The following is a 26403-nucleotide window of genomic DNA, read 5'->3' on the forward strand; positions in this document are numbered from 1 at the left end:
ATCACCCTGCAAATTAGAGCATCATCACCCCCGACTTCATCATAATCTTCATCATAATTATCGTTACTTACCTTATCATCGTGATAATGTTCCTGTTTATTTCCTCTTGCTCCATGTAAGTGGGTCCTGACCTGTTCACACACACACACACACACCATAAGTAAATCAAGTGAGTACAATAAAATCGATTACTTCAATTGTTTTCTTAATGTACAAATTTGCAAATAACCGTTTTTGTAATTGCATCTTCATCACCTCCAATGTCTCTGTTCACTGACATCACTCATCATAACTCTTTACACAGTGCTGGTGCTCATGTTATTCACCAGCATTCTCGTAATTATCCTGCATGCCATAATATTGTTCTTCACGGCCACCTTCATCATCATCATCATCATCATGGCAGGTGCTTATGGAATGGATCTTTTTCACAGTGAACATTTTTCCCTTTATCTTTATTTCCTGATTAATTCTCAACATGTTATCACATTATCAAGAACAGAGTTATCCAGTCAAAAATAACGTGATCATTTTTAAATTTCCGTCCATATTGATAATAACTCATCCGCAAGTGTCACCTGAATAGAACGAAGTCTTTCACAAGTCAAAAATTGCTACGGTGCGAAGGTCTATTGTTTATTTCAATCATCACTGTCACCTTCATCATCTTTGCCGTCCTCTTTTCATCATCCTTACCTCCACTAGACGATCTCCATCATTATTTGCAGTTTTAAAAAAATCGTTGCCATCTTGTTGATCACTTTTATCCTTTTTGTATCATCATCCCTCAACATCATCGTTATGTTCATCTCCATCATTATCTTATTTATCTACCCCCTATTTATCATCATCCCCACCTCTCTCCTCTTCATCCTCACCTCCAACACCATGTTGAGCATCACTATCTTCATCTTGTTATCAGCATCGCTAGAATTGCAACTACCATCAATGCCTTCCAGCTCGACATCCTCATCAACGCCGTCCACATCGCACATATAAGCACCATCTTTCCCACTTAAATATTTTCATACATTATCATAGAGTCTTCTTTTACATCACCTATACGTGGTGATCATATTCTTTTTAAATCCTCATCCTCATCACCATTATTACAAACACACGGGTCCAAATTACAATCAGTGGAAGATTAAAATAAAGCAACGAACACTGGATCAAACATCAGGACATAAATTTATGGCTAAACGGTTTGCATGGCCGACTATTGTTTGTGGTCTGTTAACACTTTACTATAACTATTCTGAAAAACAAACTTCCCATTATAGTCTGGAAATTTAATAGAAAAAAAATTAGAGCGAAGTAAATTATTAGAGCCGAATAATAAAAAGCATTTATTAATGGGAGTGAGGGCTGTAGAATGTGTTGAGGTAAGTGTCTGTCACAGGGCCAGTCGGCGCGTTAGTCACCACTCTTCGACAGCGACTGCAGAGCCAAGTGGGGCTTACAAGACCCAGGGCCAAGTCAAGTTGTTTGGGACAAAGGGTTGAAAGCTCTATTTGTTTATATGAAACCGTAACCCAGAAGAGGAGTCATCTCCGTTGGCAGCAGCGAGTAGAAAGAATCACCTAGGTTTTGATTTGGGGGGAATAGAGTTGTATAAATATTTAGTGAGTACTGGCAGGACTGTTTTTGGCGCTGCAGTGGAAACCAGGGTTTTCATTCTGTCTGCATATAGAACAGAGCTGCATACTGTGGGTTAGTCTCAGAGTTTGGACCCGTGGTTCCAACCCTTCATAGATCAATAACCTTCAAAACAATGACATCTGGGGTTGTAACTAAAGATTATATTATTGTGCTTGTGTCTTCATTAGTAGTTTTGTCAATACATTGTCAGGAAAAGGGGGAAAATGCACATTTTTATTTGCCACAGCCCAAAATGTTTATGTTCATTCATTTAAAAAGGGACAATGCATATTAATTAACATGCGTACCTAAGGCAAACATATTTATGTGCCAGATTTTCATTTTCATGTTCGTCACTGGCAGGTTGATGGTAAAAAAAAATATACAAATTACATGTAGACACAGACACTTAAACATGGAAAGCACAAAAGTTAGTTAGTAGTAAAACAATATAAAGACACAGGCGTATCAAGCCAAAGCACATTAACGATAACACAAACTTCTTCTAATATACACAAAAAAAAAAAATGTCAGAAAACGTACACACAATTTTCTTATCTCCATAATCATCTTGTGACTCCATGGTTCTACCTTCGGGCCCTTATAGGGGTCCCGACCTCCTGATTTGGAAACCACTGGTCTATATAGACTCTGATGACTGCATTACTGCGTCTACTAATGGAGACATAAATACTCATTTTAGTGAACGAGACAAAACTTAATTCATTCCTGGATAACTAATGTGGTGTGAAGCCATTCTGTGTCACCGAGTGTGTGTGTGTGTGTGTGTGTGTGTGTGTGTGTGTGTGTGTGTGTCTTTGTGTGACCCCAGAGGACCTTGGATCTCCTTAAATCAAAAAGCATAAAATCAGTTCTTCCACACAAGCACATATCCTTACGCCTCTCTCTCTCTCTCTCTCACACACACACACAAGCGTGCACACACACACACAAACACACACACACACACACAAAGTAGCTGCACATTATCCAAATAACCTAAAAAAATATTTTCATTTATTCATAAACACCCTCCTCAGGTTTCTAAGTAAACCATTATGGAGTGAAGAACTTACTTAGTGCACGCACATGCACACACATACACACACACACACACACACACACACACACAGCTCATTGATTAAAGCCAAATGTTGAAATGGCTGGACAAGAAGCGGAGACAGAGAGGGACAGGGAGCGAGACAAAGAAACTGACACTGATTCCAGAGAGACAGAAAGGTAGATGGACAGACACCGAGGTCATAGCCTCAGTATCGTATTCATATATAATATAATATATAGTCCTGCTGAGTGTGATTCATTTATCTATATCATGAAGAAATGAGAATGAAAAACGTAGCCTTTCAAACAGTCATTTATGTCTGTAGACAATTCTAAAACAATTTGTAGGAAAAACAATCTCTTCACATGTAAATACACTGTATTACAGTTATATTTATTATATATATATATCAGATAGATTTGTACATTTTTATGGCTGCTTCTGTCATTTTTCCTGTAATCTGTGTATATGACAGCTTTTGTTAATTGAGTACATTACAGCTGGCTGGTTCAAAATGTGCCAAAAAAAATGATGCAGAGTTTCAGATGATGGGTTTTGAGGCTGTCTCTGATGTTTTATGATTTATTTAAATTGTTAAATGTGTCTGTTTTAGACCAAAACCATAATTCAAAGTGAAGGCATTCGGTATTCCTCCACTTGGCATGTATTCCATTTGTGTAATTGGCTCTTTTTTTTTTGTATGGTTACAGAGAAGATTGAGTTTCATGAATCATGCTAATAAGAGAAGCAACACTGCTTCGCGTATAGCCTTCTGATGATGTAATCTTATGAACCGGTCTGTTTGACATCTGACTCCTGGACCTTGTTCACAACATGCCACATAAACACAGCCAAACCCAGCAAAAACTAACCATCTCTATGAACTACAAAGCGGAGAAGCTGTTTCTAATTTTCAAATTTAATCTTTGTGTATTTAACATGTCACTGGTCTAATCCAAACTGTCTCATCGTTTGAATCCGAGAGCATTTGACTGTCACAATCCCTACATGTTGTTATCATTTATGTCCAAGATTACCGATGTGGTCACAGATTAGTCCCTACAGCTGAAACTACTCGCAGCTCATCATGTCGGTCGGCCTGATTTCTGTCACCTTTGAAGTCTTCAACACTATTGTTCCTCAAGCTGCGCGGTACCAGGACCCCACGGTGGCTCAATGTGACGCCTTGGCTCCAGTAGTTGGGGAGGAACTGAAATATTTTTATTTCAGTAAAAGGCAGTAACTCTACAAATACTCCATTAAAGCCAAATACCTGTCTTCACAAGCAAAATGAGTTTCCTTAAAGTAGAATTTAAGAGTCGGGCATTGGGGTAGTGAGAGGTGCAGGAGAGATGTAAAGCAGCAGAAGAAAGGAAATATTCAAGGGAAGTTCAAGCACTTCAAAACAGTACTTTTATAATGTTTCGTTTCTTTCCACCTCTTCTTATCACAGTGAGTCAAGAGAGAGACACCAGTGGAACAGTAACCGGAGCTACAGTGCCACTGTGTGGCATTTAACTGCAATTGCAATTTCAGTGTTGATTTCAAAAGGTATCAAATATACTGTAAACATTATTTCTCAAATGTGGTGGTGTCCAAAAGCCTGGGATTGTATACGGTCATATAGTTTACAGTAGGTCGGAAGACATATTGAAGTGAAGATAAGCGTTTAAAAACTTGACCTGCTCCATAGGAACCGAATCGGGCCTTGGTTCGACACAATTGGACCAAATCACTCATCATTTTTTCTCAACGTGAAGCAATATAAGCCATACAGCATATTCACAGAACGGTTAGAAACTCGGCTACACCTCAACACCAACATGTACAAACATAATTAAAACACCAAGCAACTGAGTCAGCACATCGCATAAACACGACAACTTCACGTGATAATATATTACCGATGTCAGACTTGATAGCTGCCGCTACCAACATGCTAACAACGCAAGCTACACAGCACGCTAACGCCCGGCCTCTGCAGACTCCGACGCTGTCCTTCCCCTTTAACTCTCAGACAAACATTCAGCTCACCAGCCGCTGACCAATGTTCGTATCAACACAGCGACGTACATAAATGATGTCTTACCGTCGAAGTATCTGCAGGAAAAGTTGTGTTTTGATCCATAAAAACCGATTCGATAAGACCGCTCGTCATCTCAAGATATTAATCCGCCTGGTCCGACCTACTTCCACTACACAGGCGGAAGTCGCATGTCAAAAGTCACAGTGGGTTCACCCCCCTCACAGATAGCGAATGGTGTCCTTGGGCGGGCTTTTGAGGCCGTCCATCAATTTCTACTGGCTCTGAAATGTCTATAGTCGTGTCAATCACCCAGCTTGACCAATGCGCTGCTGAGATACAGGCCTTTGTACTTTACGTCGAGTCTGTTGGAAAGTTGGATGCCATTACGTCGCACTACAAAGATCTTTGATGGAGAGACAGATGCTCACCCGTCTTCATTAAAACAGTTCAATTCGATGTAATACACACTTACAGAGACATGTAGGGGAAACTAAATGAGTTGGTCGTCTGACCATGTCCCTACTAAAGCCTGTAACTTTGCCCTGATTCACTTTATCAGCATATGGATTTCAAGAGGAATGGGCTTCATCTGCAATATTACATAGGACATATTCACTCTGAATACACCAATAATGAATTTGAAAAAATGTAAAAAAAAAAAGACAGTGTAAGTGTTATGCAGGAGGAGGAATTTCCACAACTTGGCAACCCAAAAGTGATTTTTCATTAGCTGCTTATAAATAATATACAAAGTATAAGTAAATTATTTTATTCAAATTTCGAAGAATAGGGCGATAGTTGTGTGCTGGATGGCCTTTTTTACAATGCCCATACATAATTGACCATCGATCAATATACTCAATCCACAGGGTCATAAACTGGTTTTGTTTTTATGCCCTCAGTATAATTTGCTGCAGATGGAAAACGACTGAGCTGAGTTTTGAAGTAACCGGTGTAACGTTGGTGAAATAGCAGGTGGTGGTTTTTGCGTGTGTGTTTGTGGAAAACGTCGAGATAAGGCGGATCCTCACTCCCATCCGCTGACCTTGAGCTGCTGTCCACTCCTGGATCACGGGATAACTGCAGGTCTTTCCCCCTGTCCGTCTCTCTCTCCCTTCTCAGGACTGCGGGTCTTCTCCTGCCGAACAGAGACGACTCTAGCCGGCGCTCGCTCGCCACAAACAACCGCATCCGGGGTCGCGGAGCTCCGCTCCAGACCAGTGGGTGGCGCTAGTGGCCGGAACCGGAAGCACAGGTAGTCACGTACAGCAGCAGAAGAAGAAGATGCGGAACAGTGCCGGATGTTTTTAGAATGATTTCCAGGCTGCTGTGTGAGGGGAATGAATGAGACACTTAATCCGGCCACAAGTGCTTTATTTCACCGAGTCGATGCACGCGAGGGTGTCCGACATCAGAGACGACGGTTCGCTCGACCCGTCGCTGGTCGTCAGCTAGCTTAAACGAGCTAACGGTAAATGAGCTAACAGTAGCATTTGACTTGAAATGCTCCCTAGTGTTGCGTGTGTAAATTACACATAAGATCCGTTTAATATGTTCAGTGTATGTTTGTGACATAGTTTGTGTTTGAGTTAAGTCACTACGTACATTATAGAAATATACGCTGTCTTTTTAGAGAGGATGTATCCATGTACATCATTTGAGGGTGATTTCCCCCCCTAAGCCTCATATGATCATGTTTATTTTTACATTGTTCGATTTTAATGTCAAGAGCCTTTGTTTCGTCCTGCTGAAACAAAGTGTGGATCGTTGTGCTCTGCAGTAGTCACTGAAGTCTGCTGTCTCTCTTCAATGACCGTCACAGGGAAAATGTCCAAAAAGTCCAAAAAGAGAGTGCGCAAGAAGTTTTCTTCCTCCTCCAGTGAGGAAGACGAGAAGGTGAGGACGACGACACTCATTTGTGGATGAAATCCTCATCTTTGATTCATGTCATTTCATGTCATCGTATCAGCACTGTGCAAATGTTATAAGCGCCAGAAGTAAAGTCTCTCCACAATGTGGGAAACTCCAGTAAAAGTTATAGGAGAGAACTTCTGTCAAAGAACTGAGTATCCTGATTTTCCCAGTGGGACACACTGACTTCATTTTTATTTCTTTGTTACTCCTTTTCCTCGCACATTACATGGATGTACACACTCAAACACTCATGCCAAGTCAGTTTCATGGGACATACAGTAAACTGCGATATAAAAGAACATTTTTAAAATGCCTATCGAGTTCAGTAGGAATCTCTGTTTTTGGTTGGTGGAGCAAATTAAATACCGGACCTCATAACATGAAGGCAGAAATCATATAATGATTATTGTTGTCATCGGTGGTGTGTTGTGTACTCGCAACACGCTGTTTCACATTGAGATTTTGTGTTTATTTGTTCCTGTTTTTAGGTATCCAAACATCAAGATGTCACCAAGAGTAGCAAAAGTGAAAAGAGGAGGCTGGAAAGGTCAGAGGTTTTAAACAGCAATGACAATAATGACACACAAGGTACTAAGTATCTTGAGCATCATTCATACCCGTTTATATGTTTATCACATTTCCTGTCTTCTTCTACATGTAGCTGTGCAGCGAGGCAGGACAGGTCTGTTTCTTCTTCAACCAAAGATGAATCCCAAAGTACCCGCCTGATCAAAAAGCCAGTCTACAGACGGAAGCAGACAGAAGCAGAGGCAACAGACTGGAAACCTGTTAATAACGCAGACGAATTGCCAAAAACAAAAAGTGTCTCTTTGCCATTCCACCGGGGAAATTGCTCTGGTAAAGCAACGGATTATATTTCAGGGAAATATCAAACTGTCAGTGGGAGTAAGAATGTGGAACGAGGACCCGCAAAGCCATGGCGCTCTGACACGCCAGGTACAGGTTCGCAGAAAACGGAGCGGATCTCCAAACGAAGCTCAGCTGTAAAGTCTTCCCAGAGGACGTCTTCAAATTTGGAAAAGCTAACGAGTCCAACTTTGGTTTCTGCTGAATGGGAGAAACATAGACACAATGTACAGAAAAAGAAATGCAGAACTGAGGAGCCACCAAGGACTGGAAGTGAGAGCAAGAACAGGAAACTGATCAAGACCAGGGAACCGTGCAAGACCAGGGGAACGAGTAAGACCAGGGAACCGAGCAAGACCTGGGAAACGAGCAAGACCAGGGAATCGAGCAAGACCAGGGAACTGAGCAAGACCTGTGAACAGAGCAAGACCTGGGAACAGAGCAAGACCTGGGAACAGAGCAAGACCTGGGAACCGAGCAAGACCAGGGAACCGAGCAAGACCTGGGAACAGAGGAAGACCAGTGAACCGAACAAGACCTCGGAACCGAGCAATACGAGCAAGACCTGGGAACCGAGCAAGACCAGGGAACCGAGCAAGACCAGGGAACTGAGCAAGACCTGGGAACCGAGCAAGACCAGGGAACCGAGAAAGACCAGGGAACCGAGCAAGACCTGGGAACCAAGCAAGACCAGGGAACCGAGCAAGACCTGGGAACAGAGCAAGACCAGTGAACCGAACGAGACCTCGGAACCGAGCAATACGAGTAAGACATTGGAACCGAGCAAGACCTGGGAACCGAGCAAGACCTTGGAACAGAGCAAGACCTGGGAACCGAGCAAGACCAGTGAACCGAACGAGACCTCGGAACCGAGCAATACAAGTAAGACATTGGAACCGAGCAAGACCTGGGAACCGAGCAAGACCTTGGAACAGAGCAAGACCTGGGAACCGAGCAAGACCAGTGAACCGAACAAGACCTCGGAACCGAGCAATACGAGCAAGGCCTGGGAACAGAGCAAGACCAGGGAACCGAGCAAGACATGGGAACCGAGCAAGACCTGGGAACCGAGCAAGACCTCCTCTGTCTCCAGAGATTCTTTACAGCACAGGAGAAAGGAGTTGGTCAAAAAGATGTGCCAAAGGCATCGAGAAAATGAGTTTAAGGCCAAAAGGAGACTGTGCACAGTAGCAAAACCTCTATATGCCTCTTCCACAAACCAGTCTTCCACTTCAGCCAAGCACACTACCTCAGAGAGTCGCTCAAAGCTATTGGAGAATGTCACCTCAGTGCCGGGGAGACTCTCACCACATTCACATGAGGAAGCAAGGCCATCATCTGCTCAGAAAGATTCTGCACAGAAAGATTCTCTCACACCATCTCTTCCTCCAAAGTTTAAGATGACATTCTCATCACATTCACATAAGGGAGCAAGGCCATCATCTGCTCTGCAACAGATAGATTCTCTCACACCACCTCCGCCTCCAAAGTTTAAGATACCAAAGAAGATTCAAATAGGGCCAATAACTGGCAGACGTTACAACAATGACCCTATTTCAGCAAACAGAATTCTCAAACGTGAGCAACATGAGATCTCAGACTCTGGGGCCACAATAAGAAACTCCAAGCAGGAAACGGTCCAACAACATCACAGCTTTGTGTATGTAACTCCGAGCTTTTCACCTGAAGCACAAGATAAGAGCTTGTCCTTGTCTGACCAAATCCCAGCTGCGTGCGATGCCGCCCCCGAGCTGTGGTATGACCAGGTAATGAAAAGCATCGCTGCGATCGTGTTTGCCAAATGACTTTAGTACGTTGTTGTCGCGACGGGTCAATATGTTGGTCATGAACGTGTTGTTCTGTAGATGCAGTTGGTTGACGAGCTTCATCTTGCCCGCACTGAGAAGAAATTAGAGGTGAACATAATGCAGAGCTACGGAGAACTCACTTGTATGGAGATAGACCCCCAGGAGGAGGGGGCTACAGATGTTTACTGTAAGTGTTATTGTATACATCTTTGCATAGTCATAAGAAGTGAAAATAACAATCATCACAAAATTGTATTTATAAAGAACTACAATCTGATTGACAACCTTCACAGGCCCAACTTGAATTAGTTTTCATTCAGTTGTTAACTGTTTTGTTCATCCACATATAATTGAATAGACATGAACTTTGTGTTTTGTTACAGGCAAACAACCCCCTCCGCAAAACCTCATCCTCGTCCTGGACACCAACGTCCTTCTCAGTCACCTGGATTATGTGAAGAAGACCCGGTCTCATGGTCTTGGAGGTGATTTTAGTGAACAATGGTGTTTTTTTTAATGATATGTACAACCAAAGTATTTTTCTTTATAAAATATACGCAGTTAGTTTTTCTCCCAAGTGTCTAAAAGTGTCTGAACTATTATACCACAACATCAATAGTAATAGATACTCCTTACCCTTTTTAATCACAAAATATGATGTGCAACATATTTCATGGTTCAGAATGCAGTACATTTTACCTGCCCTTGGCCTTCTGTTCATCATAACATTTAGGGTGTGTGCCTGAACCATCTTGCCTTAATATTTTCCTACAACATTGTGTGACATTTGAAGGCTGTGAGGAAAACAGAAAGAGCAACTAACACGTCATTTTAAAGAACATCAAGTCCCGATTCAATGACCACAGCAGCCCTTGAGGAGCAGGAGGATGATTTTTAGGTTACAGAGTAATAAAAAAAAAAACATCTATAAAGAATTTTTATTACAGAATCGATCATGTCGGGAAAAAAAGATTTGTTTTCCCCAAAGTACAAAATCCCATTTCTACATTTTAAAATATGTTCCCAACCAGAATAATAATAATGAAATATTCTCACCATTGTCCCCCATGTCGTGCTGTCTTAGCCCTGGGCTGCCCCGTTGTGCTGATCCCCTGGGTGGTGCTTCAGGAGCTGGATTCCCTAAAAAGGGGAAGAGGCCTGTCAGGTTCTGTGGCGCACCTGGCCACCCCCGCCATCTCGTACATTTACAACACTCTGAAGGACCGGGAGCCGCACCTCTGGGGCCAGTCCATGCAGCAGGCCGCCGAGAGCAGTAGTGAGTTTGGATTTAAATAAAAAAGTTTCAAGTGCTTTGAAAGTCAAATTTATTACAACCAAGGATGGCACTTGGAATTAAAAGTTAAGGCTGCCCATGTGCTCACACTAGATTTCTTCTGGTAACTGTTGGGACATGATGGCTGATAAACCACAAAAAAGCACACATAACTATTACAGCAATTTGTAGGCAAAACTGTAAAAACTTAATATTAAGATTTCTTTTATAGGTTACAAAATTGACCTTTCATATCAGCACATCAGCCCCTGTGGAATATTGGGACGATTATTTATTTTCAAATTATATTAAGATTTGTTTGCATTATTTTTTGCAGTTAAAGTTGGTATTTTGTTCTTCCAATATTGACCAAAACACGTCTCTAATTTTGAGGTGTGAGGGTCATTCCATTTATAGTTGCTGCTCTACTATTACCACAGACAGCACAGACAGTAGGTGGCACTCGCACTTGGCCGGTCCTCCAGAACTTATCATCATAAATTTGTGTGCATCTCAAGGGCAGGTTGCACCCAAGCATAAGGTAACCCACTTCTTAGCTCAATGTAAAATTGATCTAACATAAATTTTTCAACATTGGCAGTGTGATCTCTGTGATAAAGGAGCTTTAGCGGGGATATAGGTTTATTATTTATTGTTTATTAAGTATTTAGGAGCATAGAAGTGTATCTCTTGAAATAGACCTGAAGTCTCCATCTTGTGCTTTTCATATGTGAAACTCCCTTGTTCTCTTTAAAAAGATATGCTGTGCTCTTTTGCTGATAACACACACTCACCTCATGTGCTTTCAGTGTCGTTAATTAAGCATTTCTCTTTGCCTTTATATGGACTGTCATGTTTCTCCTGTTTTCATGTTCCTTCCTCTTTGTGTCTGCGCCTCCTTGTCTTCAGATGGTCTGAATGCTGAGAATAATGATGACAGAGTTCTGCAGTGCTGCCTGCAATACCAGAGTCTGTACCCAGGCTGTGCTCTCATGCTATGCACGTGAGTATCCCCCTCCCCCCTACTGTGTACTGCTCCTGCTGCTGCTGCTGCTGCTGCAGCAGCAGAGTGTGTGTCCTCTGCAAAAAAAATGCACATGCATGTGACTGTGAGTGGGTCCAGCCAGATAGTTCCAGTTAGGATGAGAGAAACATAGAGCCAGACAGGGGTTTGGGCAATAATAGATGTGCTGAGCAGGAAATTCTGAGTTGAGGTCAGGAACTCGAAAGGAGTGGCTGATGAATAATTTCACATTCTTTCTCTTTTTACCTATTTCTCTGACTTCCGCTGTTTCCGGACACTGTTATTATTAATCTTGCTGAAATAAAAAAGAAATTAGTTTATTATTGTTTCACAGCACAATAAGATTAGAGTTACCTTAATATTTTTTCTGCTCTCACTGCCACGTGATTAAAAAAGATGCTCTCCCTCTTTCCTCTCCAGTAATGATAAGAACCTTTGCAGTAAAGCCCTGCTGAGTGGGGTTAGGGCCCTCAGCAAGAATGATTTGGAGGCAGAAGTTGTGAGATCCAGTCATGGCCTCCACCCTCTGCACAACTTTGAGACTCCAATGCCGCCACACTCTAACCCTCAGATCTCATCACCGATGCTGAGCAGGAGTTGCACGCAAGCACAGCCACACGTTCAAGGGAGAACATGCCCTTCTCTAGGACTCGTGATGAAATGTGAGCCAGGGATTAATACGTTCTTCATGCAAAACAGGAAATTACTTGGCCTACTACGCCATCCAAAGTGTAGTAGTTAAAAGCACATACCATCCAGCCCTTCCTGTTTTCCTGTTTTCTTCTCCTTCATTTCAGGTCCATCTGTATTTGGTGTTAAATCAGCGACATTTAAAAAATTATATCAGTTTTCATAAACAAAAAAAGGACAAAAATAAAAACAGAAATAAAATGCTAAAAAACCCTTTCACCTACCCACTCAGTTGGTATTACAGAAGTTCAACACTGCATTTGTAGCGAAACAGCAACTTACATGAATATACTTTGTTTCTGTTCTTACATATATATGATATGCATGTATGTGACTGATCACAGATAACCAGCAGCTCAGTGGAGGAGAAGGGGAGAAGGAGAAATGGGACCTCAACAGAAGTGTCTCTGAACTAGAAGAAAGCTTGCGAGAGGTGCTGTCTGATGTGTTGGAGGTGGAGATGAAGGCCGCCTATGAAGAACTGTGGTTAGAGGTAAATGTTATGTTTTGGGAATTTCACATGATCTTTGAGATGATGTTTGGATGGATAATTCTAAATCAGAATCCGCTTTGTTTGGGCAAGGAGTTTATTGTGGCTTTCAATGTACTTGAACAATGTTGAGGAAAGAACTACAGCTAAACTGCAAAAGGAGAAACAAATAGATAAGAAATTTTGTATACATTCCGTATATACGGGTATATGAATATTTATGTATAAAACCGGGTCAAAGAGTTTTATTGTATAGGTAATGTAATTGCATTTTACAACGATGAATGGTATGTAGATGTCATTAAATACTATTTATATTGATATTGATTTTCTGTTCACAGATAGTTTACCTAAAACCACCCTGGACTCTCCAGGATGTCCTGCAGTGTATGAAAAAACACTGGATCGCCGTCTTTGGGCAAATTGTCCCGCGTGGGAAGCAGCAAACTGTTTTGAATCTCATTGAATATTTCAACTCAGGTATGTATGTGGACGAGGGGAAAATGTTATTATGTATGAAGTGGTTTTCAAACACTGATGAGGACATATGTCCTATGAAGAAATGCTTATTTTGTGCTTATTTTATGCTTAGGTAATGGATTTCCACTACAGTTTTTGGGGTTTGCATTAAAAATCTTGACTGATGCCCCTGCTGACTTAATATGAAAACAATGTCTTCATGAGTGACAACAACTCGAAATCAAACAGATGATACTGAAAAGAGATAATTAGGTTTATCAGGTCAGAGATTATCATGTCAGACAGTAATGTAGGTTACTGTAAATGTAGGCTCCTGTTACTATAAACAGTCTTGTCTGTCTTGGTCATAGTCCAAACACCTGAGTTCTCAGTGTTAATTTGTACGATAACTTGAAAATTTAACCAACACAACACAGGAATTAATATAATAAATTAGTATGTAACTTGGCAAAGACATAAAAAATCTATAGCACACTGTTTAGACAGCTGAGCAGAGTCAGTTTAGACAGAAGCTCTGTATAGCCGTGAGGTGTGACGTCCAATATGGCTCAGAGTGTGCTGTAAATCAGTTCTCAATGTGTTGGACACTTACGTTGTTTTGTTTGCATATTGTCTTTTGCTTTGCCTTGGAAAGGCATGAAACCGTCACATACTGTAGATGAAAACATTTGATGGAAGTTTCCTTGGGACCGATTCTAATCTTTGCTCTGAATGTGAACAGAGTTGGAAAGGAGGAAAAGGAGCATAAAGCATCACGAGTGCAAACAGCCATGCTGTGGGTTTGTGATAGAAATGCATTTGTTGAATAGCTTTTGAATTATTGTTTTGTAAGGGTTGCTAAATGAAAACCTCAAATATCGTAAAACGTCCGCCTCAGGGATTTGTTTGTGTTCCTCGTCGGACAGTGGTGTTGAGCTAATGAGTCATCCCCAGATAAAAGCCTGACTCCAGTGTGATGCGGTCTGCCCCGCACTGCGCTACAACCCTACAGAACTACATATGGAATCAGGTCATCGGCTAAAGCAGGACACTCAAATGTGTGTCAGAAAGACGCTGAGTCACCCGCTGCAGCACTTCTCACCGCTGGATATCTAATTACATAAGCTTACGGTGCCCTGTGTGTGTGTGTCCGTGTGTGTGTGTGTTTCAGTCTCGGACTAAGTCCACTCGTGTGTGTGCTTGACTGCTGCACCAGTGGCACAAGGGTTTTTAAGCCCTCCAAGAATGTTAATAGCTACAACAACAGAGTTTTGCCTTTGTTCTGTGTATCCTTGGTTCACAAGCGTGATTCTGGATGTCTAAGTACCACCCATCCTGGCTCTTTGCCAGGACTCTGGGGGGAGGAGGAGGAGGAGGAAAAGGAAAGGAAAGGAAGGAAAGGAAAGGAAGGAAAGGAAGGAAGGAAGGAAGGAAGGAGGGAAGGAGGGATAAACTGTGTGGTTTGTGTGAGGCTAAGAACAAATGTAGGAGTGGAAAAGTACTGCATGTGAATTTCTGGTCTCCTCTGAACAGGCTGTGAGTGTGTGTAGTTGCTTGCCGTACTTGTGAGGACAGACTCCTCAGAGGCCTATACCATGTAAGAATTGGTAAGGTTGCATTGTGGGTAGGCTTTATGGATAGGCATGGAGCTTTCATGATGATGGATAGAGTGAGATCACAAGTACCACTGGCTGGCTTTGTCTGCCATCGTGTAATATTCATATCAGTTCAACTCAGAATGTGACACAAACATCCTCTCATGAAAAACAAGTGGCACCTCTTCCCATTGTCTCATGATCCTGTGTTTGCTGTTCGTGTGTGTGCTTGCAGTCTAATACAAGTCTTATACTAGTAAATCATACCTTTGTGAAGGTTATAATGTTCAGATTTTTATAAAGGGTTTTGATTGCTTCAGATTGTGTTTTTGGATTGTATCCTGTTATACCCCATTTCTACCAATGAGGACATGTGCCCCTTAAACTGTTTTAATTGTCAATGTGCATCTTTACGCATGTCCACTTTATGATAGCATATATATATATATATATATATATATATATATATAATATTATATATATCTTTTTAAATATCATTCCAGGTAAAACAATGGACTGTGATGATACATTAGCAGCCCTTCAAGAAGCAAAGGAGCTTGTTAAAGCGTTTGGGCGACGTTCAAGCCGTGTACCCGGTGCCGTTTCCATAATGGACAACATTTTCAATAAGCTACAACCTCAGGTCAGTGTTCAACATATTTAACTTTTTTTCTCGTAATCACAACTTAAATTTATTCCACTTCTGAACTGTTCAAAAAGTCTTGTATATCGTGGTCGTTTGGAACCACAGAAATACAAAAAAAACTAAATACTTTGGTATTCTTTTTCTCTTGTGTATATTATATGTATACTTACAGAGTTATTTGGATGAAGTCTATTTACTTTCAGCGGGAAAGATCTGATAATAACAAATAAATTGAACACTGCACAGCAAGGTCTATTTTTCTCCTTAGACAGCCTTTTATTTACACTGTTGGATTCTATTATATTTATCATTATTATATTATTGTTGATTAATAAGTAGTTTTTCGAATTAAATAAAGGCTCCGGAATCTCCTGTGTGTGACGTTGACATGAACGACGACGATGAAGACGGACAAGTTGTGTCTGCTCAGGTCTCTCATCAGGAAGTGTGGTCCCTGTTTGAGAACGTCTGGTGTAATGTGTATCAGATAAGGTTGGTGTCATGGGGAAGATGATGTCTTCTGTACATATTTTTGTAAATAAATAATTGGAGCACTACCGTTAGGGTTAGCACTTTTTAATCGACTATAACTTATGTCACCATGCATTTAAAAGTTGTTCTTTCCTGTTGCAAGAGGACACTATTCAGCACAGTTGACTGTAAACATGTGAGCAACAAAAGACCTGTGGACTATTGCACCAGATTCCTTTCCTGTAATTATAATTAGTACAAAAGCAACACTTGGGAGGTTGTTTATTTTCATACGTACTTTGTTTTTTTTTCCATTACATTGACCTCAGAGGTCACTATTTTCTGTCATGTTTCAGCTTGGAAGTGTTCAAAGCGCTGGGCTTTGACCCTCACACCATGCAGAGCGTTTGCCCGGCGGGAGGTCCTTCGCCACCACATGACGCCTTGGCCTGTTTGCACAAACTGTCCTCCATGGTCTCACAGCTGCTCCAAGCCTTCAGCAGGTATCTCAGCCGCCTCTTATCACTGCTGCCAGCCTAAACACACTACCAGACGCTCCTCTGCCTGTCTGCCACAAGAGCCCCTGTGGCAGACAGGCAGAGGAGCGTAGATTATTTGAGTTTTAGCCTATGGGGTTAAAGTGAGTATTAATGGTTAAAGTGAGTATTAATAGAGACTGCAACCTAAAATAAAAGAAACATTGTGTATATGAAGTGAATTTTGGGTTACATCCATCCACAGAAGTATTAGAAGTAATCTCCTTCCATATTAACACACTATTAAAAAGCATGAGCTTTTGGTAGTCGAGTCGTGACCGAACCGGGAAGCGAATGCTGTAGAGAATAGACATTCCAAATCGTCCGTCTTCACCAAACTCTGTGAAAACCCTCTTCGTGCCTTCATACTAGCTGTGACCCACCTCTGTCCCGACAGACAGTCCCTCTTGATCCGTCCTTAACCAGCCTCCTCCTTCCTGTGTCCCGGTTACGTGTGTCATGTTGTATGACCCCTTAGATCTCAGGCCTAATTTGGCAGGTAATGTTGGTCTGGCTGTAATCTGCTTAACCTTGTAGCTTTGCCTTATCACCTTTTCCCGTGACGCAACAGGCTGCTCTACACTGAAGGACTGAACTCTTCAGAATATACTTAATTCGTTGGCTTGCGGCACAGGTTCGCAGTAACGTTTTTCTTTAACTCACCTCTCTCATTTTGGTCGTTGTTTATTCACATGGCTGCCACGGCGGGTGCGGGAAAACATTCAACACTAGACCTTTTGCAAAGGAGACATTTTCACATGTCACAGTAGGAAAGGCACAGGTATAAAATAAATAAATAAATAATGATGGTTAAATTCCTGATCTTGGAAAAAGAACAAACCATAACCCCGTAACACTTTTCCTTTTCCTGCAATGACCATTTATAAAAGCTTATTTCTACAGGGCCTATGTAGATCAGTTGACTTAAATTAATGCAGGAAGATGGCTATTTAAACTTCCATAGCTGTTCAATATATATTTTTTCAAATCTCTGTTATGATGTCTCTCGTCCACTGTTGTACAACACCCACCCCCTCCTATTCTGTCACACACACACACACATAAAATATCAAAACACCACACCAACATGATGCCCCGTCAGAGTCCGTACATCATTCATTCCCTGTGCGGGATTCGCTGTGACATTTTGGATTTTCTTTGAGGGCTGGTGACAGTTAAAGGTCCAGTCCCTCTGAACTCCTCACTGTAGGTCTGCAAAACCAGCAAAGAGGACTTGAAAATAAGCTTTTTATTTTGTTGTTTGAAGAAAATCAATCATATTGAGATGCTTTTTTTTTTAAGGTTTTAGTTTGACTTGGCAGAACATATTCACTAACTGCACGTGAAATGAATACATCTGAAAATATAACATGTGCACCATACAGGAAACATCTTCAAAACCAAATGTTTTGATTTGATGGCATGTTCTTACTTTGTACCTTAGCAGCTCAGGCGACGTTCATCCATCATTTCCTGGTCGCAATGTTGCGACAGGACACCTGCAGCAGCTCTAGAGGGTCTTTGTGTGACGTTAATCAGTGTGATGAGGAACAGTGTCCTCGAAAACCTCAGTCAGTCATTCGTGATGATGAAAATGTTCAAGACCATCTGTGGAAGGTGCCGATGTTAACTCGGCCACAGCTGCATCTGTGTGGAATTGTCGCTCAGTTTTGAGGGTCCTTCCTTTTGAGTGTTGTTGTTCAGGGTCTTAAATGCTTTTGGTTGATCTCCCCTTTGTCGATGAAATAAAATAAATGACACGCTGGCTCATAAAATAAAACACAGCTAATGTGTTAGATTCCTGTCCAACTTTGGAATGAGATTTTTTTTCCTACTATGCAACTGTACCTCCGTCTCCATCTGCAGGAACCTTCGTTCACTGTGTTTTTCTGAGCAAATGTATTGGGCTGCTCTAGTGCAGTTGCCTAGGAGACGGCCAGACTCATTTTCACGTGTTCGAGCAGAGCGATGACTCATCTCCCTCCGTGTCCCTCTTGCGCGTTTTTTCTCATTCTGTGGATGCGAGATATGGATATTTTAGGACTCCACTCGAATGGCCATCTCGGGGGTTAGCAGCCTGTTTTATAGTTGCTGACAGTGATTCAACTTTACCTGAAAATGAGAATATTTCTTCTTCTTTTTTTTCCTCAGTGTGTTGTCATTAGTCCCTAGTTTGGAGAAAGTCCAGACACTGCTCAGCATTATCCACGCTAATAAGGTTTGTACCATTTCAGTTATCACGGTATCATGCAATATGATGTAGTTCTGATTGAAGCCATTTGCCCCCCCCCCCCCGCCCGTGGTCTGTATTTGTTTTGAACTCACCATGACAAGTTCTGTATTAGCTCAGCTTGTATGCATTGTGTTTTAGATCGTCGATGTGGATTCCAGATTGACAGCCATCGACCTACTTGATTGTTTCTCACAACAGGAATACAGGTAACACACACACACACTCACACACACACACTAGTGAAATAAAGAGCCCTGATTTGACATGTACCCACTGAGTTTGATGTATGGATTTAACAACACCTCTCCTCTGACCAGATAACACAATCGAACATCCTCAAGTTCTCTGAGTTCTTGCGCTCATAGTTGCAACATGCCTGGGCATGTTGCTGTTTTTGTAGTCGTATTCTGCCCTTCTCTAAGATATCCCCAGCAGAGCTCTCACAATGTCAGTGGCCATGCCAACACTTCCAAACAAAGTGTGACACTGAATATTAACACATGTCCTTGAAGGACAGCTCAATAGTTCCTTGAAACTTAATCATCTAATATGCATACCGCAGTGAGCACTGGGCCCGCGATGCCCGCATGCAGTTACCTCTGGATCACAAATCTGTAAGATGTTCTTGTCAGCCGTTGTCAAATAATCACACACATTCGCACTGGTTGTTTGAGGCACTGCACTAACTCGTTGTTTTCCAGTTAAAGAGCGACATTTTATATTTTTTTTAAAATAGAGGTATTTTATGGGACAAGCTCTTTGTTTGCTCCCCCTTTACCTTTTCTCTCACTCACTCGTGTAACTTAGGCTTTACATTCACCGCCTCTGAGAAGATCCAGGGTTTCCACAGGTCCTTAGAAAAGTCTGACAACTGAAATATCACAATCACCATTTTAAGGCCTTAAAATGTCTCAAATGTGCTTTTGAAAGATCTTGCAAATTAAGTTGATCATTAATTTAATGTTACTGTTAAAAAACATGCGTATGTTATTACTACTAAACAAAATCAACACGGAACCATTAACCACTAATGCAAACTGGGCCGCCCAGTCACAATTCATCGGAGCACAGCTGGTGTGTCGCGATGTTGGCTAACGTTGTGTTTTAGTGTGAACTTTGGGTATAAAGGCATTAGAGTCGCAGGAGAGTCAGGAAATAAAAAGCCTCCACCAAATGCACACACACACACACACACACACACACACACACACACACACACCAACACCACTTTTGTGTTCACAGTTGTGCGTAGTCAGGTTCAGTTGAATGTTCATGTTGAAGGTGAAAAAAAGAATTAACTCTTGTTACCAGAATGGATGTGAAACGTGCCGCCATAACTGTTGACCCTTCAGAAAACAGGACATCTTACCTGAGTTAAGACTAAATATTAACACCTATTAGTGCACAGTTATCCTGCTTATCCTATGTATTTTTGGCTGCTATTAACATCACCTTAAATATAGAAATGGTTTAACTTTTGCTTAAGCTACAGCTCGTTGTTTCCAGTTAAGGGCCGTCTCACTGATTCTGACCGAGAGCGTATGTTGTTTGACTATATGTGGAATTTTTTGTGCCGAAACTATTGCAGATTATTATTATTGGTTAGTTGATGGACAGTGATCTTAGAATCTCTAACAATTGAATAATTTATCAAGAAAAATAACAAATAAATTTAAAAAAGAGAATTCCAGCTTCTTAAATGCAAGGTTTTCACATTTCATATCATAAACCTGTTATAAATGTTTTTGTTTCCTGGCCTCTCTTAAAGGAAGGAAGGAAAGGAAAAAAGGAAAAAAAACTGTTTTTTCGGTGCCGTCCAAGCTCCGTAAATCAAAAAAAAAAAATGGTGCAGATCGCACCCCACAACACTGCAAGCGCAGTTTGTAAACATCACTCGTCGACACAAGAGTGACACCACAACGACAACAACAACAACAAACTGCCCCTTTAATGCTGCTGTCAGGAGCTGTTTCTGATGATGTCACAACCCCAGCATATAGAAAATATTGACTTTCACTATCAGTAGCATTGATTCTAAAACTCTTTTAGTCAATTATTCTTTTGTTGATCACACCAAGTCGACGACTTTGAAGTATGGCCATTACATAACCGGCAGTATTACACACTGTCTGCATTCCGGAGATTTACTTTCTTGCTTTGAATAATGATACAAAAGCCGAAATGAAACCAGAGGTTTATTTAGTATTAAAGACGACATCTGCTGGGTCACTTTGTGGACGAGCTTTGCCCGGCACTCAGCTCCCACGTCACTCCAGCGTTTGTTACAACAGGCGACCGCTGACGGATGTAGTTAAGCTCGCCCGTGTTGTGATCGTAAATGTTTTATTCGTTACATTCGCCTGTGAAGAGATCTAGGCCTTTACTCGGCGAGCGCATTATCCACAGTGTTAAATATTTGATTTCTGTGCTCCGTGCAGTGGCATGATGTCATACGTTATATAAAGCCTTGGGGGAGGCCCCCTTTTCCTGGATCTGGCAACGGTCACTGACTGGCAGCTCACGGGCACAAACAGGCCTCAACAGCTGATAACGCTTCCACAGGAGTTTTGAGGTTTTAGAAATTAAAAAGAGTCATTCAAAAATGTTTTCCTGCGATGCCTTACAACTCTTGATCACAAACACCTGTTTGTTTTATCATAGACAACAAATGGTGTTTGTTTACATGCACGTTTCATAAAGAGGCAGCTCTATAATGACAGAGAGGATCTAGTTTTACGGTAAACAAATAAACATTTTGAAAGGCAACAAGCAAGTTTTTGTCCAAATAGGCTTGTGTGGCCTTTTCTGAAAGCCACCAATTTTTTTTTTTAGTGGGTTTTTTTCCATGTGAGTGGGAGGGAAAAGGAGCAAAACAACACAATTTTGTTTTCCAGTGTCTGTGCTTCTCGGCCTAGTTTTTCCATCCGCTCGAGGAGATTCACGTCACAGAAAGTATTCAAACGTGCGCGTCTCATCCTACCCCCTTGTGATTGGGATTTTTTGGGCACGTGTGATGCCCTAATTGTCTGATTTTCCCAGTGTTGTTTGGAAACAAATATGAATTTGGGGTTTTCTGTGAGAGCCTGACGATTTTTGCTGCACGTTGGTTCTTTTCAGCTGTGGATACGTCGACGGGCCTGAAGAACAGCCACACTGGTCAGCTGCCTGTTACCACAGCTGATCGGGAACCAGCAGCCGAGATCACGTTGCACCTCTCTTACAATGCACAGTAATACATTTGAATGCAATCAGTAGTCAACCAGCCCATCGCGTCTTACATAATTCATTGACTCGTGTACAAACAACATCAGCTCCTTATCCTTTGCAGTCAGAATTATCTTATGTTGTTAATATTTACCCAGTAGTTTTATTTAACTTGATCAAATAGCAGGGACCTGTTGTTATAGACTGGAGGGAACAGCACACATGTCACGTCTTACGTTCGATAAGACGGATAGTTTACTCTCCGTTGTTTCTCACTCAGTCGTTTCTTTTTTTTCTTCTTTCGACAGCTAAATCAAAAATGGCCACACATAGAAGCTCTTGCCTGCATCCCCCTGTTCCATAATATTACTGAGGTATGATACCGTTTCATCTCAGCTCTTGCACGTCTTTTGCTCATCAAACATTTCACAAGCAAACCCAGCGACCCCCTCGTCGAAGCCTTTCTCTCCAAGACTGAGTCAGACTTTTCAAGGTCGGTTTGTCTGCTTTCGACGGAACATATTTTAGAGAGAAAAGAATGGCCTTTTAAAAAAGAGGACTTAGATTAATCTAAACTTTTTTTATCAAGGTTTGCTGTAAGATTATTTAAAAAAATAAATAAAAGCTGAGGATATTAAGTGCGCAGAGTGAAAAGGAGAAGCTTGTAATGTTTGTCCGTGCCTATAGGCGGGGTTTTGTACTTTTATTAAGATAAGATTACACTTATTATCGGAATGCCCTTCCCAAATTTGTCGTGCGTCCCAAGCATACACTGTTTCTCATAAATGACAAAAAAATGAAGATATGTAATTATAACAAGACGCTGGAGTACAATTTTGCAGACCCTCCTGTACATCCCACTCCTGCTTCTATCAATCGCCTTCTGCTTGTCCGCATGAACAGTTGATGACGGAGATCAAAAATGGTTTGGTTGCCGTGGCGATTATCCACGTGTCTTTTGAGCAGAATCTTGGGTGGGACAGTGTATCCAATCGGAGGCTTCATGTCAAACGAAACAACGTGCTCGGCCTGCCGGTGGTGGAGAATCGGTTATGTCACCCCGGTCGTGTGCTTCTATGTGCAAATCGCCACTGTCTTCTGGGGGATATCCATTAACTACCTGTCACACAGGCCGTTATGCAACACACACACACACACACAGAGAGAAGCAGCGAAGCTCTTCGCTCTTTGTGTGTATACGTCGTTGATCTGGGTCAGAATTCACGTGCGTCACTGGCTTTGGCGTGATTGCGTTCAGACGGGCTTCAGTTCATACATACAAGAGCTTCGTGTGCGAGGTCAAGTGTCACCGTCGAGTCCATAGTCGTCGATGTAAACAGATTGAGAGGAAGCTTTTCACACAAGAGTCTCTGTCCATGGTAACAGACACAGACACACACACACACACACACACACACAGCCGTGCTGTTTGCACAGGTTATAAAAACACAGGGCCGCACATTTGGAGGACGACAGGGAAAGTGGATGGGTAGAAGTCGGGTGAAAACAGGGGGGGGGGGGGTCGTCGACTCCTCTTCTCCTCCCCGGAGTTACATAATGATCCAATGGGAACAAAGCAGAGGAGGAAACAAAACAAGTAACAAGCTCCCTCAGTGTCTCCGCTGCTAAGCAGCCGTTGCCAGGACTTTAGCAAGACAATTAGAGAAGACTGCGTTGTCTGTGGGGTTTTCATTTTTTTTGTTGTACTCGTGAATTTGTAAGTGCATGGATGGTACACGGTGTTGTAACCAGAGAGAAAAAAAATGTAATTGAGCTGCAGAGACGTGAGCGTAAATCGCTGACACCAGAATGCAGAGCTTCTGGAAGCCGCAGCTCAAACAGACACTCCTTTGTCTGTGTCGTGAACAGTTTGTCCCCGAACATCGGTCAGCACATAAAAACACAGAAAGTTCCCTCACAGAGAAAGAGAGAGAGAGAGAGAGAGAGTGTGTGTGTGTGTGTGTGTGTGTGTGTGTGTGTGTGTGTGTGTGTGTGTGTGTGTGTGTGTGTGTGTGTGTGTGTGTGTGTGTGTGTGTGTGTGTGTGTGTGTGTGTGTGTGTGTGTGTGTGTGTGTGTGTGTGTGTGTGTGTGTGTGTGTGTGTGCAGGGCGAAGTTCTACGTCCCTCCACTTCATTATGTAAAGTCAATAGAAAGCCAATCAAAAAGGCTTTGGCCCATTGTTAAAACCTTAAATACCCCAGTGGACAGTGAATCACTTCGCACTAAAAAAAAAAAAAGGAAAGAAAATATAAAACCACATCCCTTAAATGATCACATTGAAGAGCAAACCCCAAATTGACTGAAGGGCAACTTTGTTTATGTAACATACTTTTGTTACATTCTTTCTTGTATGTGCCTACAACTGGGTAAACATCATCATAGCAGCTGAAATTGAAAGATTTGACCTTACAAAATGTATTGTGGCATCTCGGAACGCAGTTGTGCCTCGTCTCCCTCTCCTCTCAACCCGACCGGTTGAAGCTGACTGCCGCCCACCGTCCCGTCAGTCTGGTTTTTTCAGATGTTTTTACACAATCAAAGGAGTTTTTTTCTCTCTGTCTCTCTCTCTCCGTCTCTGCAATGTCGCCTTGTGCTTGATAATTCAGTTGAACTGTTCTCTGTAACATGCTCGTCCATCAGGAGAACTTGTGGTTTTTTCTTGATGACCATCAGATTTACAATTTATATATTATAAAAAGTTAAACACTTCCCAACACACCCGTCACAACTACGTCAACAACCAATTCAGCAGTGTCGACATCACTTTTTGTTTTTTCTTCACCTGAGCCCCACCCACCTCAAATCTCTGGAAATGACACAACAAAATACACTAGAGCTGCAACAGTTAATCCAAGAATCAATTAGTAATCGATTTCTAAATTAATCTGCAATTATTTTTGATAATCGATTAATAGGTTCAAGTTGTTTTCTTGAAGAGAAAAAAGTAAAAATTCTCTGATTTCAGCTTCTTCAATGTGAATATTTTCTGGTTGCTCCTCTGTGAACTGAATATCTTCGGTGTGCGGACAAAAACCAAAACATCATGTTGGTATTATCGATTATGAAAATAATCGTAAGTTGCAGCCCTACAATACACAGATGCAGGAATGTGTCAAGGCAATCGAGATAAACTGTCCCAACTCTGTGAGATAAAGAAATATGAATCTTTAGCATCCAAATTAGTCTGCTTCAGGCAGAGCACATGACAGACGGCTCATACACACACACACACATGAAATTCCTCAACCACGGGCTAGAAGACATCAGGTCACATTAAAGAGTAGTAAACAAAATCATTTTAATGAGTCATTTCATGTTTCATGTCTCCAGGGAGAAGCTGCGAGTCGGAGGGACCCAGCTCCAGACGCTGAACGAGGCCCTGGACCGTTGTGTCGGGGTCACGGGTCAAACCGTCGCCTTCGCGCCGTCGCCTTGACGGGACTCGAGTCAGGACGTTTCTCACGTCCGCCAGAACGATGCCTTGAATAAACGGATGTCCTCGACGATATTGTTCCGTATCGCCTGAATGAGTCTTATGAATGTTAATCCATTCATCTGCACATCAATCTGTAAATCATTTGTTAAACAGACCTTGTATGTTCTGCATCAGAGTGAAGAGTTTTGTTTACAATATTGTTTGTCTTATCTCCAGCCAAACGATCACATTTCAGCAGTGATTAATTATCCTTTTTTTATATTTAATGCGTTCAGTATGTTTACCGAGATTTATGCATATATTTTATGTTGATAAAAATAAAAAAAAAGGTGCGTGTTTTCATTATTATGATCGAAATGTTTATATTTGCTTTTGGCAGTTTGTTGCATGATTTTCACTTAAGAGTTTGGATTATTTATTTAGCGATACTTGTGTGATGATGATAAAGAAACTGATCCGAGGCGCCCCAGTCCCCACTTTGACAATTGACTGCTTTTTTTTTTTTTACGACTATCTTGGGCCTGTAAAATAAATCTATAATAACTTAGAATAAATAATAACTTGTGAACACAAAATATATTTTAAATAAAAAAGTAAAAAGCTGTGAAGGACTTGTCTTGTTACTAGAGTTTTATTTTTCTCCTCGGCATTAGTTGCTCCCATTGATCTCCAAACTTACATGGCCTCAGTCACAGTTACACTAACTGAATCTCACCTGAGTTGTACTGTATATATATGCTGTGATTGATATGTGTGTGAGTGTGAGTGAGTGAGTGAGTGAGTGAGTGAGTGAGTGAGTGAGTGAGTGAGTGAGTGAGTGAGTGAGTGAGTGTGTGTGTGTGTGTGTGTGTGTGTGTGTGTGTGTGTGTGTGTGTGTGTGTGTGTGTGTGTGTGTGTGTGTGTGTGTGTGTGTGTGTGTGTGTGTGTGTGTGTGTGTGTGTGTGTGTGTGTGTGTGTGTGTGTGTGTGTGTGTGTGTGTGTGTGTGTGAGAGAGTGAGAGAGTGAGAGAGAGAGAGAGACTAAAGGG

At 41.7% G+C, this 26403-nt stretch overlaps 2 protein-coding genes across 8 annotated transcripts in view; one reads left to right on the forward strand and one right to left on the reverse strand.

Annotated features, from left to right (window-relative positions):
* anos1b (anosmin 1b) overlaps positions 1-5917 on the reverse strand; it is a 43937-nt gene extending 38020 nt beyond the window's left edge. The window contains exons 1-2 of one of the 3 annotated variants that reach the window (XM_047336799.1): positions 5776-5917; positions 72-131 (exon numbers count right to left, since the gene is read on the reverse strand). Coding sequence is in view for 2 of the 3 variants with exons in the window: in XM_035646718.2 (XP_035502611.2) it covers positions 72-131; positions 4794-4862 (129 nt within the window). In the remaining variant the exon portion in view is untranslated. Of the gene's footprint in view, positions 1-71; positions 132-4793; positions 4960-5761 lie in introns of those variants that run through there. The other 2 variants (XM_035646719.2, XM_035646718.2) reach the window with 2 other exon arrangements.
* swt1 (SWT1 RNA endoribonuclease homolog) lies at positions 5182-25980 on the forward strand. Of its 5 annotated transcripts, none has more exons than XM_047336797.1 (18): positions 5182-5397; positions 5853-5985; positions 6553-6626; positions 7133-7191; positions 7306-9277; positions 9377-9506; positions 9703-9804; positions 10404-10595; positions 11502-11595; positions 12037-12278; positions 12651-12799; positions 13138-13276; positions 15354-15493; positions 15855-15988; positions 16324-16470; positions 18655-18721; positions 18875-18942; positions 25271-25980. In XM_047336797.1, the coding sequence occupies exons 3-18, from the start codon at positions 6558-6560 to the stop codon at positions 25374-25376; spliced, it is 3810 nt and encodes a 1269-aa protein (XP_047192753.1). In that variant the 5' UTR covers positions 5182-5397; positions 5853-5985; positions 6553-6557; the 3' UTR covers positions 25377-25980. The 5 variants fall into 5 exon arrangements, 4 of the variants coding, with proteins under 4 accessions (XP_047192753.1, XP_047192751.1, XP_047192752.1 ...); XR_007032027.1 differs by lacking the exons at positions 5182-5397; positions 5853-5985 and adding exons at positions 6014-6201; positions 22249-22314 and having other exon boundaries at positions 6511-6626; XM_047336795.1 differs by lacking the exons at positions 5182-5397; positions 5853-5985 and adding an exon at positions 6014-6201 and having other exon boundaries at positions 6511-6626.
* The last annotated feature ends 423 nt before the right edge of the window (positions 25981-26403 follow it).

Source organism: Scophthalmus maximus, chromosome 13 (genome assembly GCF_022379125.1).
Source record: "Scophthalmus maximus strain ysfricsl-2021 chromosome 13, ASM2237912v1, whole genome shotgun sequence".
Taxonomy (NCBI): Eukaryota; Metazoa; Chordata; class Actinopteri; order Pleuronectiformes; family Scophthalmidae; genus Scophthalmus; species Scophthalmus maximus.

Bases quoted from the DNA above. Each gene is read 5' to 3' on its own strand.
- swt1 (XM_047336795.1), top strand. From the start codon at position 6,540: ATGACCGTCACAGGGAAAATGTCCAAAAAGTCCAAAAAGAGAGTGCGC. The intron at 15,494-15,854 runs GTCAGTGTTCAA...AATTAAATAAAG, and splicing joins TCAATAAGCTACAACCTCAG to GCTCCGGAATCTCCTGTGTG. The intron at 15,989-16,323 runs GTTGGTGTCATG...GTCATGTTTCAG, and splicing joins TGTAATGTGTATCAGATAAG to CTTGGAAGTGTTCAAAGCGC.